Source organism: Petaurus breviceps, unplaced genomic scaffold, assembly GCF_028583685.1.
Source record: "Petaurus breviceps papuanus isolate PSGF00001 unplaced genomic scaffold, PetGlider_PUasm1.0 90919, whole genome shotgun sequence".
In the NCBI taxonomy this organism is placed as follows: domain Eukaryota; kingdom Metazoa; phylum Chordata; class Mammalia; order Diprotodontia; family Petauridae; genus Petaurus; species Petaurus breviceps.
Window position 1 is genome coordinate 20,369,364 of NW_027187378.1, and position 20,869 is coordinate 20,390,232.

General features: G+C 42.3%; 2 protein-coding genes across 4 annotated transcripts in view; one reads left to right on the plus strand and one right to left on the minus strand.

Moving 5' to 3' along the window:
* PYGB (glycogen phosphorylase B) overlaps window positions 1-16,065 on the plus strand; it is a 95,798-nt gene extending 79,733 nt beyond the window's left edge. The window contains exons 17-20 of the mRNA XM_069075540.1: window positions 2,556-2,763; window positions 4,739-4,873; window positions 7,563-7,629; window positions 12,929-16,065. Of these exons, the coding sequence (XP_068931641.1) occupies window positions 2,556-2,763; window positions 4,739-4,873; window positions 7,563-7,629; window positions 12,929-13,081 (563 nt within the window). The 3' untranslated portion in view covers window positions 13,082-16,065. The remainder of the gene's footprint in view (window positions 1-2,555; window positions 2,764-4,738; window positions 4,874-7,562; window positions 7,630-12,928) is intronic.
* A 2,019-nt stretch (window positions 16,066-18,084) lies between these two features.
* ABHD12 (abhydrolase domain containing 12, lysophospholipase) overlaps window positions 18,085-20,869 on the minus strand; it is a 159,046-nt gene continuing 156,261 nt past the window's right edge. For all 3 annotated transcript variants that reach the window (XM_069075544.1, XM_069075541.1, XM_069075542.1), the window contains one exon: window positions 18,085-19,809. In XM_069075544.1, coding sequence (XP_068931645.1) covers window positions 19,758-19,809 — 52 coding nt within the window. In that variant the 3' untranslated portion in view covers window positions 18,085-19,757. The remainder of the gene's footprint in view (window positions 19,810-20,869) is intronic.

The following is a 20,869-nucleotide window of genomic DNA, read 5'->3' on the forward strand; positions in this document are numbered from 1 at the left end:
TGTGTGTGTGTGTGTGTGTGTGTGTGTGTGTGTGTGTGTGTGTGTGTGAGAGACCTGGTTCTGTTGGAAGCAACTCATATTCATATACTGTTTTCTTCTGCTCCCTGCTGGCAACTGTAATATGGAGAATATGGAGCCTGAGACTCTGTGCAGTCCTTGGTTTTCCTTAGAACTAAGTGTAACTTTCGATTAAACTTGATTAACTTTAGGCTGCAGGTAGAGGGAGTATTTTCTAGGCCTCTGAATGCTAAGGGTGAAAGGCTAATCATTAGCTGTTGTCTAGTCTATTGTCAAAGAAAGAAATTAAAGTATGTACTCAACTAGCAGAGTAGGCATGACCAAGAAGGACATTAGGGTTTTAAAATTAGAATTGTCTGTGAGTCAGTAAAGGTTTATTAAGCACCCTGTGGGCCAAGCACTGTGCTGTATAAGCCCGAAGACAGTCTTGGCTCCCAAGCACCTCTTAGTCTAGTAGGGAGATCTCAGGCAGACAACTAGGGACAAACAGGCTCTATACAGGATAAACTGGAAATGAGGGAGAGGGAAGGCACTGGGATTAAGAAGAATTGGGAAAGGCTTCGTGTTGAAGATGGGGCTCGAAAGAAGCCAGGGCAGCCTGGTGGCTGAGGTGACGCAGGAGAACCAGACAACCACAGGGGACCGTCGTCTTCAGGCTGTCTTAGCACTGAATTCCCCTTATTTCATGGCTTTCTTTTTCCTGTCTCTTGTCCTTCAAGCTCATCCCTTCCTTCTATTTTCCCTACTCTCTGAATTTTTTCCAGTTTTTCTTCTCCCTCATCTTTGATCTTAGTCTCTCTCTGTTGGACCTGTGTCTCTTGTGTCCCCTCACATGGGAAGAAGCCACGATCAAAGGCAATAAGGCCGTAGGATGCCTAATAGCTTTGAGTTACTGTATTTCATACTGAATGGAAACTTACTAAAATATTCTTCCCCTCTGAGAATTCAGGAATGGAAAACTCAGTCAAGTCTGACCTGACTTACTTTATATATAGCAATCCTGTTTCTTAGCAAGCAAATGTATTTAACATATGGAACATCATTCATATTGCAGAGTTCTTTGAAATCCCTCTCCTTCCTTCTTTATAACCTCCTCTGGGGTTAGTATATCTGCTTTTGACTTTTCACAAATTAGATGCTTCTTTTCTTCTTACAGCATTTGGTCTCACCTGCTACTTCTGATTCTGGCAGCCACTGGTAGTGGTTCTTATATGTCTGCAGCTGGGATTGAAGGAGTTTTGAAAATAGTGAGATTTCTCTCATGAGTTATTACAAGAATGTGCATCAGATGTATACATGCTAACCTTGATCACCCTTCCTAACTTCTTCCAGATTGATGAAAGCTGATGAAATCTCAAATTAAATCCTAATTTTCCTAATACAAAGACAAATATTTGGCAGGCAAGTGACTTGCACCATCCAGTAAGGAGTTGAGCTGGGGTTTGAATTCTGAAAGTTCCTAGTTATCTCTTCAGTCCCCAGTGCTACACTTGGCTCTAAACTCACTAGGTATAAGCTGCTAGTAGCAGTTTTGCAGGCTCCCTAAATAAAGAAATGCATTCAAATTATGAACTAATTTCTGTCTAATTTTTCCTTCTCTTTCTAGTCACCATCTCTTTCAATTCTCCTGTGTTCCTCTCTGCTTTATTTAGTATTAAGTGTACTGGCAATCCTATACATAGAATGGTAGTTGTAATAGTTCAGGATTCAGAGTCCTGCCTAAATGTTCTTTTATTCTTCAGATAACTCTCTAAATAGTAATATTAACGATTCATCATAATGTTCTCAAAGAAGACTTCTTAGGGAAGCTCTTGGACATAGCTTTACTTGCGCCTTTAGGAATAACTTTGTTTCTTCCTTGTCCACAAACCTAGCTACTTCTCCTTCGAGGAAGGACTGGACTTGGCTGTTCTTTATATCAGTATTCCAGTAATAGAATGAAAAGCAGCAATATATCATAAACTGCTCCATTTGTCTTTTTATTTGTCAAACTTGAATAGCAATGACATCACACTAAGATGTATTAATGGGTAAAACAAAAGACCAAAAGAACCATTCTTGCCAGCATGTTGGGGAGAAACTGTAAGGTGGTAGAGTGCGGCTTTTCTATCATCTAGATCATGGAAAATTCTAATTGAGAGCACTCTTGGGATAAACTATGAGATCTGATGCTAAGTCTCTAGGTGCCACATCATCCCAGTGAACAAAAACTATTCTGTGTTGAGCTGTCATCTCTCCCTGTATCCGATCCTTTGCACTTAGTGTCATTTTACTAAAGGAATGTCTTCTTATATTATCTATTTAAATGGACTCTTTGGGCACCTGGGAATCCTCCTTTTTTGACATTTTTACTGATGGGCTAAAAACCCTCTATAAACTAAGGCAATAAGTTCTTCTTGGTCAGCATTGGTTTTGGTAGATTATTTCTCTGGCAGATCTTGGAGTGTCTGATAAACTAAGTTTGATAGACCCAGGATTAAAGAATGGCTGAATGAACTCATCTTGTTTTATGTTGCCCTTTTCATCTCCTCTCACAGTGATCCCTTCAGCTGACCTGTCACAGCAAATCTCCACAGCTGGCACAGAGGCCTCAGGCACAGGGAACATGAAATTTATGCTGAATGGAGCCCTCACTATTGGAACCATGGATGGTGCTAATGTGGAGATGGCTGAGGAAGCTGGGGAAGAGAATCTTTTCATCTTTGGTATGAGGGTGGAGGATGTGGAGGCCATGGACAAGAAAGGGTATGTGCTTCTCCATTGCTTAGTAATTTCTCCTCCATTTGTACCATAAAGCATGGCATCTATGCTGTTTTTATAGTTCAGGGTCATTATTGTAGTTGGACACTGCTTGAACTTGAGAATTAAATTTTACAAACATTAATTTCCTTCTTGCAGTGCCCTCTCTTGGTCACTGGAGAAGAGACAAGAGTATAAACGCGAGATGGTCCCTGCTCTTGTGGAGCTAACACTCTAGAGGGATAGAACACATGTCCAGGCAAATGGGATCAAAACACTGTGTGATAAGCACTTTAGACAAATGCAGAACAAAGTGCTTTGTTATATTTGTGTGGGAAAAGGTTGTTGCTGGTGGGCAGGAATCAGAGAAGGCTTTATGGAAGAGGTGGCATTTGAGTTCGATGAGACCTTTCTAAAAGATGGCTAGAATTCAGCCAGTGAGGGCAGGGTAGGCGAATGCAGAGTATGTTTGCAGTACAGTTTGGCTTGAACACTGAATACATGGTAGGGAATAGAACGTGACAATGAATGAATGAAATATAAATTTGTTAAACACTTGGTGTGTGTCAAGTACAGTGCTTTGCTGGGCATACAGAGACAAAATGGAGGGCACTCCTTGCCTTCAAGGGGAAGGGAGGAAGAGAAGGAAAAAATCATTTATATAGCACCTACTATGTATCAGACACAGGGCTAAGAGTTTTACAGATATTTCATTTGTTCTAAACTCCAACCCTGAGAAGTAAGTGCTTTTATTACCCCTGTAAATTTTATTTACAGGTGAGGAAACTGAGGCAAACAGAGGTTGAATGACTTGCCCAGAGTCATATAGCTGGTAAATGTCTGAGGCCAGATTTGAACTTACGGTCTTCCTGACTGAGGACTTACCTTCCTGATAGAGTCCAGTGCTCTATCCATTGTACCACCTAGCTGCCCCCAGGAGCTTACATTCTTATAGAGGGAGACAGTAAACATAGGAGAGGGTTAGGAAGGGGCATTTCAGTTTGGAAAGGTAGTAGTGATAGTGAGTGTAGCCTGAGTGGAGTGGTAGTCACAACTTGTGTAGTAGCAGTGGCAGGACTGATGTATTGATTTGATTTTGGTTTTCGTACCTGGAAAGGGGTGGGGGGACGGGGAAGACAGCTGGTGAAGAGATGGCCTGAGGAGTAATGGGAAACTCCTAATACCAGTCTATCCCTATGGGGCAGGCCAGCTGAGGAACTCAGCAGTAGGGGCAGCTACTAATGGGAGCCAGGAACTCTGTTTCAGAGATGAAAGAGTTAAGTCCTTCATGACATTATATTTGGTAGAATGATGCCAGATTGTAGAGGGCCTTGAAAGGCAGAGGAATTTGAACTTGGCTTAGTCTTTCAAGTGAATCCGGTAAAGGTTTTTGAGAAGAAGCAGCTTCATCATAAGGCCATTCCCTCAGAGATGAGCACAATATGATTTTGTAATATTATAAAAAATTGTTACCTAAGCAGTATGTGGTGTTATGAGAGCTCCCTTTCCTTGGTCTATGGCTAGAGGAAAGACCAATAGTACATAAATATCACAAAGGAAACACAGATGTAGACACTTCCCCTTTCCCACACATACAGCCAGCCCATGTGGTCCCCCTCTGTTCCGTCCCTTTCTCTTGCCTTTATGCTGGCAGCCCTGGGGGCTCAATGCACTTCCTCTTCACCTTAGCAACCTAGACATCCTCTCTTCCTCAAGACTTACTTCAAACACAACCTTCTACATGAAGCCTAGTATAGTCCTTGGTATGTAGTAGGAACTTACTGAAAGTTTGTTGTTTAATTGATAAAAGTTTGCAAGAGAGGAGGAAATATTGGTAAACATTGCAGCATACCCTTGTATGTTCACATAGTAAAAGTTGCTAGATTGAAGAAGACATCTCATATTTGGACATGGGCCTGTCATCATACATAATCTACTCATGTGTCAAAATCAGGAATATTTGTACTTATTTCCCCTGCAGGTACAATGCCAAGGAGTACTATGACCGGATCCCAGAGCTGAAGCAAGTGATCGACCAGATCAGCAGTGGCTTTTTCTCTCCTAAGGATCCTGACTGCTTCAGGGATATTGTGAACATGCTAATGTATCACGACAGGTAGAAAATTAGCTTTAGTTTCATGCTTGTCTAGAAATTTCCTTGATTTGAAGCCCAAGCATAACCCTCTGAGTGCAAAACCTTTCTTTTCTGTATATCTGTAGCTCATTCTATCTGTATCTGTTTTGATACTTCACAAAATATTGAGGGGTAAAGGAAGGAAAGGAATAATTTATACAGTACCTACTATATCCAGATTCTGAGCTAAACACTTTTTACAAATATCTCATTTGATCTTCATAACAACCCTGGGAGAGAGGTGCTATTATTATCCCCATTTCACAGTTGAGGAAACTGAGGCCAAAAAAAAAAAGAAGTTAAGTGACTTTCTCGGGGTTACATAGGTGGTAAGTGTATGGGACTGACTCTGCATTCAGATCTTCCAGATAGCATTAGGCCTAATGCTCTATCCACTGCACCACCTAAAGCTGAATTTTCATGGAAAAGTTTTATCTTTTCCCCCATCATCTCTCTCTTCATAGATATAAACTTGAGGCTGCCAGAAGGGGAGCTAAACATGACTCTAGTAACTAAAGACTAATTCGGTAATTATTGATATGTGATTTTGGAGGATGAGTAAACTTCAGCACATAGTTGTAGCTCTGACAGAGGCCTCAACTTCAAGACAGAGCACTTGGTCCTGGGAATAAATGATCCAGGTTCTAGTCTAAGCTTTGTCTGTGATGCACATAAACCATCATAGATACAGCTTTTCCCCTGCCTCCTCTTCTGTCCAGGTATGGCTTATCTAGAGACCTTACCTAAGGCAGAACACATCCTCTTCACTCTGTTTCCACATCACTGAAGTGGAGATTGTTGGAGTAGCTCCCTACCTACCCCGAGGCTTATTATACAGATATCCGTAAATGCAATAACAACTGAAAATAAGTTTTATTGAAATGAACTAAGGGCCTAATTATAAACAGAAGCCTAAGTATCTTAGTTTTACATTCAGGAGCTCTTAAATTTTTTTTGTGTCCTGGATCACTTCTCAAAACAGTGTTTCTTTAAAAAAAAATTTGGGTACAACTAGGTGTCACGGTGAATAGAACATAGGCCCTGGAGTTAGGAGGACCTGAGTTCAAATCCGGCCTCAGACACTTAACACAAAAACTAGCCATGTGACCTTGGGCAAGTCACTTAACCCCAATTGGCCTCCCCTCCAAAAAAAATTTTAATTGAAAGAAATGCTAAATTTCAGTTAGAGGTTCATAAAAATAATGATTTAATTTTTCTTATTTAAGTTCATGGACCCCTGAAATCTCTCCATAGACCAGGGTTTGTGGATCCCACCTAAAGAACCCTTGCTTTAAAAATTGGAGGAGTAATATTTGCTTTCTTTAATCTTTCCTACAGGGGAAATTTTAGTCATAGTCTCCCCTGCTTATGTAAAATTAGTAGATGGATAATGGAGTAGATAGGTTCTTAAGAAAGCCTTCGTATGTTTGTGTGGTGTTACACAACCTAGTTATTAACTAGTACTGACTTCAGTCATATTCATTGGTTAAGGTCCATTGTTTAGGAAGTAAGTAGTTCCATGTTTAGCTAGTTAAGTGTCAGCTATTAACTTCAGCTCTTTTGTTGAAGTTAACTTTTTATTTTTTGGAGGGGGGAAGGCAAAGCAATTGGCGTTGAGTGACTCTCCCAAGGTCACATAGCTAGAAAGTGTATCAAGTGCCTGAGGCCGGAATTTGAACTCAAGTCTTCCTGACTCCAGGGCAGGTGCTTTATTCACTGTGCTACCTAGCTGCCCCAAAGTTAACTTTCTGGCTAGTGCCTAGAATTTTCATTTTCCCTCTGTTACTATAGCTCTTAAGTAGCACATCTGCCTAATAGCTGGTCTTTGGTAAATTAAAATATATTTAAAAAGCCACAAAACCTTGATTTTATACTTGGAACCAAGATCAGCAAACATATTTAGAACTAGAAGACTAAATAAAAATGTAGTCAATAAATGTGGGTCTCTCACCATGACATTCTCCACTAAAGTTCAACTCTAATGTCTCATCATGTTATCAAGGTGCCACAAGCTTCTAAAGGGCTTCAAGCAGGGGTCTTGTATGTATGTCTTTAATACAAGGATCAGACTAGTTCACTTGGGAGAGAATAATTTATTCATCAAGTCAGACACCAGGTTATGATGTTTTTACGCATCACTGGAGGGACTACCCCATACTAGTATTACACCAGATCTTTTCCACTATATTTTTTTAAAGTAATCCGGGTTAAGTAACGTGCTTAAGGTTACATGGCCAGGTGTTTCTGGGTGTGGTGCTAAGTATCAGAGCCAGGATGTGCCACCTGGCCACCCCAGATCTTTTCCACTTTTGAAGAAGTTAGCTATGAGGTACTCATTGACATAAACAGATAGCTCCTCTGTACATAACATTCAAGATTTTCAAGGGTTTGTAATGGTACTTTTGTTAATGGACATTATCATGTAAGTTAACTGCTTTTAGCCCTAACTTTAAGGTGTTTATCAAAACTGTGATATACATAAGGAATGTGTTCTTGAAATTTCCTTAGAAATGAAGATTGTTTTTAAAAGAATTAGTGTTAAAAATTCAAAGAACTGGATCTTTTCTGTCCATTCACCCATGTCCCTGTTATTGTAGAATATGATTTCTCCAGAGTATTTTTTTTTCACTTTGCCCAACTTTATTTTAATCACAATCTATTTTGTTTTCAGGTTTAAAGTGTTTGCTGACTATGAAGCCTATATAGAATGCCAAGCGAAAGTGGACCAGTTATATAGGGTAAGGCTTCATGTGTTCTCTGAGAACTTAGGGGCATGAGATGCTCAGAAAGCCAGCTCTCGCGCAGGATGGCACAGCCCAGCACAACCAGATATTGCGACCAAATGTCAGATGTTTCTGTGAGAGGTCTGCCTGATAAGGCTCTTTGCCCAGTCTCCTGTCCAGCTACGAGGATCAAGGGCAGAAACAAACCATCTCTCTCCTGCTGTGTGTTGCTCTCATTTTCAAAGAGGATTCTCTAAAATGGTATTTTCACGACTAGATTGTAGCCCCCAAGTGGGGTTGTAGAGAATTTGGAGAACGTTTTAGAGACATGAGTTACCTACTTGGGTGTCCATGATCAGCCTAACATCTTCCCTTCGAGACTGTAAATGCAAAAAGCTCTGCTTTCTGTACCTTGTCACCCGCTCCCTTGTCCTTTCCACTTATAGTATCCCGAGCACTGTGGATCTCCCCTCCCCACTCACCCCCATTTCCCTGTCGCCCAGGTTTCTTATGTTCTTGGCATGGTTGGTAGCAGGGATTCTTTCTCTTAACTTGTCTTTGAGTCCAGCAGGGAGATTTGCCATATCTCCTTCGAGTGAAGAGTTAGGATTGGGCTGTTGGTCCTGAGATGAAAAGGAAGCTGTTAAGGCCAATCAGGAATGCATCCATCAAGTTCTTGTAGCTGTGATGATGAGGTTATCGATGCTGTAGCAGTGCTGGAAACCGTTCTCTCTTACTTCAATTGGTGTATTTTCATTAGATTTTTTTTTTTAAGTCACCAGTGCCACAAAGTAGCCATGAAAATGAGCACAGGGGCATTTCCTTTTTTCACTTTTTATTAATTTACTGTATATGAAGTACTTGCTGTACTGTCAGCACTAAGCCAGGCCCTATAAATATACAAAAGAAAGGAGAAATCGTCTCTCTCCTCTTGAAATCTGATTAAGGAAAGCAGATTTACATACATGAAACTGCTAGAAGATAATTCAGGGCAGTGCTTGTGCTGCAGAAATTCAGAATAAAGGAAATGTCTTAAATTGTCTAGGAAAGCTGGTGAAGGAGGCGATTTGGACCTGACACTTGGAATTTGGCCCAAGAAAGAGCATTTCTAGCAGGAAAAAAGCATGAGCAAAGACATAAAAGCAGGAATGAGCATTGGGAGTCAGAAAAAAATGCAGGCTGGCTAGATTCAACAGTGTCTTGGAGGAGTAGAGGAACCTGAGGCTGGACAAGTTTCCTATTGGACCTGTGGACAAGAGGATTTTGGGTTCCCGATTTGGGACTTTGAATTTAGACCAGGAAGCAGTGGAAAGCTGCTTTTGTGACTGATGTAGCAGGTTAATTGGAGAGGACAGAAATTAGAGGTAAGGAGAACCACGTAGGCAGCAAATGCAGTTATGTGGGCATGAGGTGATAAACACAAAATTCAGAATAGGCTTAGTATCAGTCACTCTGCTACACCTTTCTATTCCCACATGACTTGTTTTATGTTAAGGTCTAGGGGGAACTGCAAGGATGGCTGCTATTTTCAGATTCTTTTTTCCCTGTCTTAGAGATCAGTAGAAGAAGCAAGTGCAATTGGGTAAGAGGAATTGAGAATGGCATTGATAGATATGAGTGAGTTCATTGTAGATTGGTAGGCCAAATGACTTCTGAAAGCCATTAAAAAGGCTGCCATGAGATTGTGACACCATCCCTCTTTATTTGCCATTCATCAATTCAGTGTCAGCCTTAACTGTGAAGTGTGAAGTTCAGTCACCAAGCACATATTAAGCACTTACCATGTTCCAGTGGCTGTGCTAAGCACCCTGAGATATGCAGAAAGGCAGAAATAAACCCTGGTGTCAAGGATCTCATGTTCTAATGGGGGAGACAACATTCAAGCAGCCATGTAACTGCAAGTTTTTCATATATACACACATACTTGTATGTCTCTCTCTCTCTACACACACACACACACACACACACACACATACATACACACATACATACATACATACTGTAGCACCAGTGTGATATTCATAGCATCCACGGTCATGGTAAGTATATCTGCATAGTGCTTGATAGCAAAATATAATAGACTCTCCATATAGAAGGCAGAAGCAAAATATTTATCCAGACACTAGAAAACCACATCCCAGCACCACGAAACCAAATCTATCATAACAGCACAGAAGTTAATGCACCACAAAATAGCAGAGAGCCACACCATCCCCATCCTTTAGCCTTCCCACAAATCAACACAAGCCTAGCTGTCACAGCAGGTGGCAAAAAAACTTTTACTCACAAGCTTGTCTGTCTCCCTCAGAAGCATGCTCTCTTCCCAACCATCTAGTCTAGCTCTTACTCCCAATTTCCTGTAGGCTCTGATCTACCCTTTAGTAAACTCCTCCCACCACAGGCTCCATGTGATTATATTCAGCCTATTAGGGGGAAGAGTTTACTTTTTTTTTGTTGTTTTTTGGGGTTTTTTTGCTTTTCGGAAGGCAGTTGGAGTTAAGTGACTTGCCCAAGGTCTCACGGCTAGTTTTGTGTGTGTGATAAGTGTCTGATGCCGGATTTGAACTCAGGACCTCCTGACTACAGAACAGGTGCTCTATTCACTGCGCCACCTAGCCGCCCTAAACATTTTGATGAGGTGGTTTTCCACATCTTTTTTTTTTTTTGCAGGCAATTGGGGTTAAGTGACTTGCCCAAGGTCACACAGCTAATTTTTGTGTTAAGTGTCTGAGGCCGCACTTGAACTCAGGTTCTCCTGACTCAAGGACCAATGCTGTATTCACTGTACCACCTAGCTGCCCCGAAGAGTTTACTTTCAAAGCAGGGGAGGTCTTCAAACTCCCTTAGACTTATTAAGGGGCAGAGAAGATCTTCAAATTCCCATTCCCATTACATATACACATACACACCCATACTTGTATGTCTCTGTGTGTGTGTATGTATGTATTTATACTCTTTTTCTCTCCAAGAGAGAGAGTAAATGGAAAGTAATCTCAGAAGAAAGGCCTGTCAGAGGGTGGAATTTGTACAGAGTCTGAAAGGAAGCCAGGAGAGCCTAGAGGCAGGAGTAAGCAGCATTCATTCTAATACATACATGTACACATAGCACATCAGCTCAGGGTTAGGAGGAACCTCCTAGATTGTGCATCCTTGACTTTCTCTAGTGAGGGGGCTGCCATTACCTCCCCAAGGCAGCCGTCCCACTTCTATGGGCATCCCTTGCACTAGCCCCGTGCCTGTCACATGGGAGGCTTGGGCTCTGGTTGGTAGGAAGTTTTCCTTACTAAACCAGAAACCTCCTGCTCCTGCGTATTCCTTCTGGATCCAAGGAAAACAAATGGAATCCTTTCCTTTGGCTGCCCTTCCAGTCTTATGTGCTGTGTATCTGTTAAGCCTTAGGGTTTTCCCCAGGACCTCCCTTGCCAACGGTACTTGGCTCACTACAAGTGGTATCTTAGCAGAAGCGGTTCTGGCTGCTTAGTGTCTTTCCTGGTCAATCTCCCCAAGCTTTAGAAATTGAAGTCTAGAGTTTAAAAAGCCCAGCAGGTTGACATTTGGAATGAAAATGATTTTAAAAGAATGTAGACGGAGCAAATGTGGAATCTGACTGGATTTTGTGCCAGAATTTTTTTTAATGTATTTGTCATATTTTGGGTGACAAAAATTTCTATTAAAAAATGTGTCTATGGGGTGGCTAGGTGGTGCAGTGAATAGAGCACCGGCCCTGGAGTCAGGAGGACCTGAGTTCAAATCCATCCTCAGACACTTAACACTTACTAGCCGTGTGACCTTGGGCAAGTCACAGAACCACAATTACCCTGCCTTCCCCCCTCCAAAAAGAAAAAAAAAGATGTATCTTTAAAGTGTTGGTACCTGCTTTCAGGCAGCCTTGTGTAACATTAGATTTAGGGCCTAGTACTGATGTAAAGGAGCAGCAAGCTACACGTTTCTCTCCTGTGGGTGACCACAACCTGTACTTGTAGTCAGGGTGAAGCAGGGTGGTGATGTGATCTTCTAGTAGCATTAGTACGAAAGGTCCCAGAGTGGACCCAGTGAATATTTTACTCAGTTTCTTATCCCAAAGAAAGCTTCATCCATTTGTATGGAAACATATAAACTTTTCTTCATTATTTCTGGTCACGGAAAATGGTTGTTGTTCAGTCATTTTTTTAATCATGTCCAACTCTCTGTGACTGACCCCACTTAGTGGCAAAGATAGTGGAATAGTTTGCCATTTCCTTCTTCAGTTCATTTTATAGGTGAAGAAACTGAGGCGAACAGGGCTCAGTGACCTGGCCAGTGTCACACAGCTAGTAAGTGTCTCAGGCTGGATTTGAACTCAAGTCCTCCTGACTCCAGACCTAGCACTCTATCTACTACACCACTGCACTGCCCATGGGAAATCAGGGCCATATTTATAATTAAGATTTTAACCTCCTCTGCCATGAAAGCATCTGCCCAAACTGTAATTTAAGAGCTAGAATGAGGGGTTGGAGTTTCGTTTTCTCTGATTGCCCCTGCCTTATCTCCAGAGAACTTGCCTGTAGACAGTGAAATGGCCCAGTCAAAGAAGCCTCATTCTTCCCTGTTTGGAGGAGTAAGGTCCATCAGGCAACAGTCATGCTTTTTCTTTCCCTACTTCTTGGCTTATGGTTTTTAAACGAATGGCTAGAAGACTCTTAAGGATGGATTGAATGGTTATTCTTCAGGGTGTTATGTCCTGAAGGAACGTTAGGCCTTAGGCACTAGGAGAGATTTTGATCTAGGATTGCTAGTCTTTCCCCCATCCTGTCTCTCCCTCACTGCTTTCCTTCTTTTTACCCCTTGGAGACTCAGAAGATAGTTGGCCTGGGTTGCAGGCCAGGCCTAAGCTGTCTTCACCGGCCCCCTCACATGCTGATTCTGGCCTCTGCAGCTTTGCTTGTGTTGTTTACCTTATGTGAATCCATTCTGTGTTCCTGGCACACATGGGCATGCAGTAGGTGCTCATTAAAGACTTCCTAAGTTGAATGGAGTGTCTGAGGTTTCCAGGTTCTGTTCCCAGCCCTTGCACTGGCAGAGCTAAACAGGGTAAGCATGCTACTTCCATAGCAGTACATTCCCTTTTAGGTCACCCTCCTGGGCTTCCTCTGGGGGCCCACATCATTTAGTAATAGTCTCCTAGTCAACATAGGAGGTAGGGACTCCTTACCTCCCAACAGACTGCCTCGAGAGCCAGAATTACAGCTTGTAGGCTTATCCTCAGGTATTTGATCTTTATAGCCACAGTCCCTCAGTTCTGATGGGTTTTTCTAACTTCTCTTTTGTTCTACAGAATCCCAAAGAGTGGACAAAGAAAGTCATCAAGAATATCGCTTGCTCTGGGAAGTTTTCCAGTGACCGGACAATCTCTGAATACGCCAGGGAGATATGGGGTGTTGAGCCGTCAGACGTGAAGATCCCACCCCCTAACATCCCCAGGGAGTAGCTCGTCCTGTCAGTGGCACACTGCTGGGAACAGCAGTCTCGTGGATTCGAGATGAAAGTGCTTCTGGTTTCTAGTTAACTTTGCACCAAATGCAGTTTGCAGTCTCTTTACCACCGGTGGATGATCTTGTCTTTATAAAATAGTATTTCTCAGAGAAGTGATGGTGGTGGTGATGGTTTGAGGGAAAAAAATGGAGGCATGATTTATGCCTGTGCTTCCAGGTTAGTGAGTGAGGTAGCTTGGGTGCTGGGCGCTTTGGGAATTTCTGTCCCTTTCCTATTATTCCTTCCCCCCACCCCCCAAAAAAAGGAGCTTTGGGAAGATAGGAGAAAAATCCTCAGTGAAATGAGCGTTTGGTAGGTAGGTAGATGGATGGAATGGCTACTGTGCCGGCTTTATCCTGCTTGCTAGTATGCACAGTTTTGGGGTTGCTTGCTGTCCTGTCCTTCCTCCCCCAGGAAACGAGTGTTCTCTTCCAGCCAGTTTGCATTCTTTACTTCAGGCTGCTGGGGCTCTGCATTGCAACACCTGATGTCTATATGAAAATGGTCTTGATGAGATAGGAGAATGTGCATTTCAGTCAAAGCTTTGGTAGTGAACATCAGGCCCAGCAATGGCTGTCAGGCTCCTTTGAAAATGATCCAGGACTGTTATAGTCCCCTTTGTCTCACACACACACACACACATGCACACATGAGTGCACACTCTCCTCCCTCTCTCCCTTCTCCCACTTCCCTCCTTCCCCCCCCCCCCACCCCAGAGTCCTCTCTGACCCTATAGGATCACAAAACCTTTAATATCTCCATAGAATTTCATAGTCTATGTAGTCTAATCTTCTTTGTGTATCAGTGAACAGGAGGGGAAATAATTTTGTCTCAAGACTTGTTGATGTCTGGATTTTTTAAAGGCAGTTCCATTGGAAAAATCAAGATCATGACTAGGTAGAAAATAATGAGCATTTTTTTTCTTTGAAAAAAGAAAGTACTAAAAGGTGCAGTTCTGGCCAAACCCCATGGTGCCAACACAACATGTAAAGAATGATATTTAGCAGACAGGGACATTTGGAGCTCTAAGGGAAAAAGACCTTTTGCTAAGCGGGGGGAGGGACAGGGGCTGTTGTCGACAAAGACTATGTTTCTTTCCTTAACAGATAGAACACTTTATTCTTGTGTCCAGCTCCCCAGGAAACCGAGCTCCCCGGTTCTAGTCCAGTCCTCTTTGGACCTGGGTGGTGGTCATGTAACCTCTGTTGTCAGGAGGCTATTACTGACTTAAGCTGCAATTTGCCTTAAAGATTCAGTTAGTAATGCTGTTAGGGATGTAGGTTTGCCAGCATTACATATTCCCTGTTTCCCAATGTTCCTTATTTCCTACATCTCCAGACACACTTTCTTCCTAGTTGAAGGTGGACAAGGTGGGTCCATATTGGTCAGAAATAGGTCCTTAGAACTTACCAAAGCGCAGGAAGTTCTTACTTGTTCTTGTAGGTAAAACCTTTGCTATTGCCAAGTATACAGATTCTCTTAGCATTGCCCTGTCATATCCTACCAGTAAACAAAGAGAAAGCTATAGCTTCATGTGGGTTCAGGGCCAGCAATCAAATAAGCTAACATGGAAACTTCTAGCTTGAGAGAGGCTCCCTTGGTCCCCAAATCACAGCTCTGCTGCAGCTACTGGTCCAAACTACCAGAGGAACATTTGGGTGATTATAACATTTCCTAGAAGTGTCAAAAACAGAACAAGATGAAGGACACAGCACCAAAATAGATTGTATACATTTTTTAAGGACAAAACTATCTAACCTGAAGGTTAGCATGTTTTTTTTTTTTTCAAAAAAAATTAATAAGGAACTAAAACCAGCTATAGTTTTTTCCTTCTATACCATTTGAAAATGGTACTTTTTTTGCCATAAATATATTAAACTTGTCTGAATACTAATTAGCCCCACCCAGACACCCAGCAGCTATGACCTGTTCCCATTGGGTGTACTAGAACATGTCTTATGCTTTGGCTAAGGACTCCCCTGAAGAGGGGTCCCTTATCTCATCTTGGCTCACATTTTGGGCTTTTACCTAAACAAAATTTGCTTCTCCCCCAGTCTTTTCAGAGCAATTAGGTCCTACGATGTACTTTCCCATAGTGAAAAAGGAGGTAAGGCTGAACATTCTGCTTTTTTCTGTCTGATTGTGAGAGTTTTTGATTTAAGTCCTACTTTTATTATCTGCTATTCTCTACCACATTATAATGGAGTGGCCTAAAGAGTTGAAGAATGGAGAGATTGTGATTTAGAAGCAAATCTGGGGTGTGTTTCTTTGTTGTATTTGCTGAACCACCAAGACCAAAGCATTCTCTGTTGCTGGTGGAAGTGTATTGTCCTGTTCTTTGAAAGTAGGGTAAGAGACAGGCCTCCCTGGCTAAGCTAACACTCCAGAGTAGCTCTCATACTGATTAATTTTCCAAAGTAATGAAAATCTGCAAAGAACAAGGTATGGGAAAAGCTGCAATTAACCTTTTTGGATCATTGGAAAGAGAACCAGATTTTTAGATCAAACTCGGATTTTAATTCCTTAAGTATCAAGCTGTTATTCTCAGAGGCTTCCTTCCTTGCATGTTGGGTGTGTATGGATACCTGTTGCCTTACTGTCTCTGTCTCTTTGTTTTTGAACAAGCCATTTAACAAGCCAGACTCTTAGTATGCTAGGCCATTGAGGTTTTGCTAATGGGACATTTCCTTAGCCAGGAATGCCTGATGGGGAGTGTTGTTCCAGGAACTCAATAGGGTTGGTTTAGGAGGGAAACCGAACCCTGGCTTGGCCCTGGGGCAGAGCCCTAATGTTTTCCACCCTGGCGACATTCAAACCCTTGTGTACACAGATTCTGTATTCCATGAATCCAGCACTGTATATGTGAAATCACTCTGTAGTGGACCACTGTTACTATCCTTGTGTGTGAGAAACTGATTAAACAATTATGTCAATGGTTAATTGGACACACATCCTAGACTGCTTTTTTTAAAAATGCACATTCAAAACCCTACTTGTTACATCAATGCTTCTGTTCCTCCTGTTCTTAGACTCCACTACCAGTTTATCTGGGTTATGCCTAGTAACAAGCCAAGCAGCCACTAAGGATCAATTAAGCATCCTCCCCTCTTACGCTCCAGCGCGCAGCATGGCCAGCAATGGCCAGGGAAGAACACTTACTGAGGGTAGCACATGCCTATTCATCATTGATTTGGCTTAGTGGCTACAGCTAAAAATTCACCCCATAGGCGGCGGTGGATGAAATTAGGTTGGGGATGGGTGGCGCAGTGAGTAAAGTCCTGGCCCCGGAGTCAGGAGGACCCGAGTTCAGTTCCGGCCTCAGACACTTAACACCCACACACACAAAAAAACTAGCCATGTAACCTTGGGCAAGTTACTTAAACCCAACTGCCCTCCAAAAGGCAAAAAAAAAAAAGAAAAATTAGGTTGGGGAGAGGAGTCAGCCCTTCCTGAAGAGGCCAGGCTTGTTCTCGTCATCGAGAGGATAGATTGCCATAAATCCAGCTTAGTGGAAAATGACAGTGTGCCACTATTTGGTCACAAGTATCAGCCCCAAAATGTGGAATTCAATAGTGATTAATTTAATTTTTTAATTTAATTTAACTTCAGCCCAGCTCTGATGGGGGGTGGGAAGAGGGGGACTAGCCCACTTTTTTCTCAAGGCTGACACCCAGGGCAGTGAGATGCCCACCTTTCAGTCCTGCCCCTCTCTAGTCAAATGCCTTATGAAATGCTGTGACAGTGGCTTGAAATCCAGTTATTCAAAGAGCATCCTTGAGATTAAGGCAATAAGTATTGGATAATGTGGGAAGAAAATATGCTGTATTTTGTCTTAATAGCAATGGTGTTCATTATGTTACAGTTCTCTGGGCCCCCCTCCCCAGTACCTTTCCAACCCATCTTCACTTCAGTCTTTGTAGGTATTTGATAATGAAGGATGCTAATGGAGGCTCTAAAACATGGGGCCAGCAAGTTGCCTTGTTCCCCTTGTTTTACAATTGTGCACGCAGCTGCAGGTTGAATCAAGAATTACAATGTAAACTAATCCAAAGAAACTCAGACCATTTAACACATGGAACAATTGATCTTTTGATTATTGGAGCTTTACTCAGACCTTGCTAGGAGCAGTAATGCCACAATGGCATCTTTATTTCTAAAAATAAAGCCCCCTATGGACCTGGGTTGCTGACATCTTGACACCCCGCTCCCCAAATTCCTGGCAAACAGAAGTATAAGCATTCAGATTTGTGTGGCTATGCCACACGATTCTGCATTCTGAGTTAAAACTTCTCAGTGCTTTCTTGGTAAACATTAAGAACACTAGGAAAATAGGTATTATTGTCCATGACACATGATAAGCCATTGCAGTCAAGCTAGGATACTTCTGGTTAATAAGTACGTAGACTTAGAATTATGAAGCAGAAGGAGCTCTAGAGAACAAGACTGTCCAATGTACTCACTTTACTCTGCAGAAGCAGAGCCAGGCCTAGACTTGAGTGACATCTGACCCCAGGCTGGTGTTTTACTGTGTTTGTTAGTGGCTTTTCTTTCTCACCCCACTCCCACATTCAGTTCTCCAGATCTTATCAATTCTATCTCCACAGCCTCTGTGTCCTTTTCTCAGCCACACTGTCTATAGGACATGACTGTAACACAGGGATATACTTTAATTTAAAATTCCCACAAGGTAGACTGATGCTTCTAACCTGGAAGTGGCTTGTACTGACCTGGAATAAAATAAGCCCTTTTCCACACAAGCCCAGTGTGCTAATAATAAACCAAGATTCAGGAACCTCACAGACACTAAAAGGGCTTAAGGAGTTCAGCCTGTTCCCATGAGCTATTACAGCAGGTACTCTGAAACAGGCCAGGGTGAGGAGGCCTAAGATAGAATGGATCCTGGGAACTAAAGAGATGTGTATTTAATACTTAAGCAGAAAATGGGCAGAGTCAACAATGGAGTGATCCAAAGGCAACTTTATTAAAATTATGCATTTTTTTCTTTGAGAGATTTTACTTTAAATTTCAATACACAATACTGGCCTAATGATTGGAACTGTAGGTGACAGTATTAGGTTCATGCTTTGGAGAATCCGACCTTTTGTTAATTGGGGAAGATTGACAATATTCTCATTTAAGGTTGAACTGTATTTAATAGGTGTCTAATGAAAGCAACAGCATCTCATGGAATGTTGGTTTGGTTGTACAAAAAAAGCCAAACGATACATCTATCAGTGCAATAAATAACTCCAGTAAGTAGCATTTCAGTGGCACACAGCTCATAAGTAACATGGGCCAAAACTATACTCCATCTTTTTATGGCATAAAATTCATTAAAAATAGACATTATGCACCTGTAACTAGAACTCCCATACATGCTTATGTCCTCATGCTACTCAACATACAACTGCAGGAATGGGCATTCTGTGCCGAAGGCTGGCAAGATTTCACCTTGGGACCAGTATTGCAAAGAAATGGAAACTTGATGTGCAGTCTGGAACATTTCCTATCCCACTGTGCAGAACTGCCTTCCCCATAGAGTGCTTCTGGTATGTACTTGGATTTGGGGGGGTTGAGTCTTGCCTAAGGCAAAAAAAGGAAGACAAAGGAAACTTCATTCACATTCACTAGCCAGGTTCTGCCCCAGCTTTTTAAGTAGACAGATTTAAAGGCCTAAAGCTGGGAAAGCTCACTCTGCCTTTAAACTTTGTAGTTAAGACCACAGGGCAAAGCAGTCTCATGGACATTGTTCAAGGTACAAACTTTTCTGCCTCAAAGTGCTTAGTGTGGTTGATTTTTCTAGGTTTGCAGACAAAAGGAAGACAGATCACCACCACTATTTTATTTTTAAATAAATGCTTAGTTTAGACCCAGATTAGTTAAAAGGATGGGAGACAGAAATAGGAGAGAAATAAACTAAGAGAAGTACAAATAATAAGTCTTGTGAATTAGCAAAAGTACCACCAAGAAAAGAAATGATGGCCATGGAGTGCAAGTATGCCTAGGTAATAAATCATACAAATTTCATTATGGGTATACTAGGAAGAGACAGGAAAAACTCCAAATAAATCCTTCATTTTCGAGTTCCCTCCCACCACTCCTTTCAGTTAGAGGTTGAAGTCCTTGTTTTGAGACAGCAAGAATCCCTTTCACCTTGAATAACAGCTGAGCTTCTAGAAGAAGTAAGTAGAGAACAAAGTCTCCATCATAAAAAAAGCCCCCCAAAAAAGCAAGACAGAAGTAGAATCAATCAAGTTATGGCAGGTCAACCATGACCAACCTTATAGAAAGCTCAAGTTGTGGGGTGGAGAGAAGCAAAGCCATCGGTCCACTCTAAATTTCCAAGAAGGGTTCCTATTTTCAGCCACTTGGTTGGATCCTTGGGTCCATCGGGGTCACACTGAGTTGTTCTGTAAAGCTTCCCATTCCTACCAGGGCTAAACAAATCAACTGGAGTCATTTTGAGTCCCCTCCATAGGCAAGCTTGATGACAAGCCAGGGTTCCTGAGCATTGCGGATGCTGGAGTGCTAGGCTCATCTGCTGCTGACAGTTTCCAGGATTGTGGACTGATCCAAAGGAAAAGAAGAGGATGGGGGGGAAGGAGAGCTTCATGCTTTCACACAGCCAGTCCTTAGTGAAGTAGTTCACGATGGTGCACAGGTTCTGATTTTCCCAGGAATTCCCTAGACCAAAGGAAAACAGTCTGTGAGACAAATACAGGGCAACTGAGTCCAGGTGCCAGCCAGGCAAGAGGTAGCTGGTGACTAAGTAGAGAGAGCACTGAGTGCAGTCAGGAAAAGCTAAGTTCGAATGTTTGGCCTCAAACACTTGCTAGCTGTGAGATCCTGGAAAAGTCACTTAAAACTCTGCTTTCCTGTTTCTTCAACTATAATATGGTGGTAAAAATAGCACCTACCTCCCAGGGTCCTTAGCACTGCGCTTCCTTCCCTTCCCTTTTCAGTGTATGCCTCCATAACACCATGTGGGGCTAGAAGGCAGCTAACAAAGAAATCCAGACTTCCAAAAGAAATTCACTTTGACTTCTGAAATCTTCAGACTCCTTACTAAACCAGTTTAAGGCTTAAATAAAATTCAAGCCCAGAATGTTCCACCAGTTCTGGAAAATGGGTTCCAGGAAAAGCTAAACCATAAAGGTCTGTGGATTAAGTGGCCTATGTTTCAGTGCTTCCTGTTAAGGTGGTGAAGGGGAAGAGGGAATTTCATTTCCACTTGTTGTTACGGAGCGTGAAGTTGCTTTAAAAAGGTACCAGCCTCCACTGTTAGCCCTTTCCTCTTGGAGGAACCCAGACAAAACAAGTCATTTCACAAGTCAAATCAGAGTCAGCCTGAAATAACTCTCAAAGGCTCTCAGGACAGGCATGAGAAGGATGAGGCTTTTGGGCCAAGACAAAGCACCTGAGACTTGTCTTGGGTCCCTTGGGCAGGGTATCAAAGGCCTATCCCCCTTCTCTACCTCTTCTCTATGCAGCTCAAATCAGCTCTAGAGGTCCATGCTTAGGTCGATAAGATTCCATTCTGTTCTTTTTCATTGATGGCTTAGCACTTCTCTCAATCTACGTTGAGACCTCAGAACTGAACTTCTGTACTTGGTACTTGGGCCAACACAGAGTGACAAGTCTGACCCAGTGGCACAGGAATTTGGCCAGAGGGGGGCATCATACTTCAGGAAGTGGCACGAGGGCAGGAGGAAGGGCTGACAAAGGGGACAAAAGAGGAAAAGGA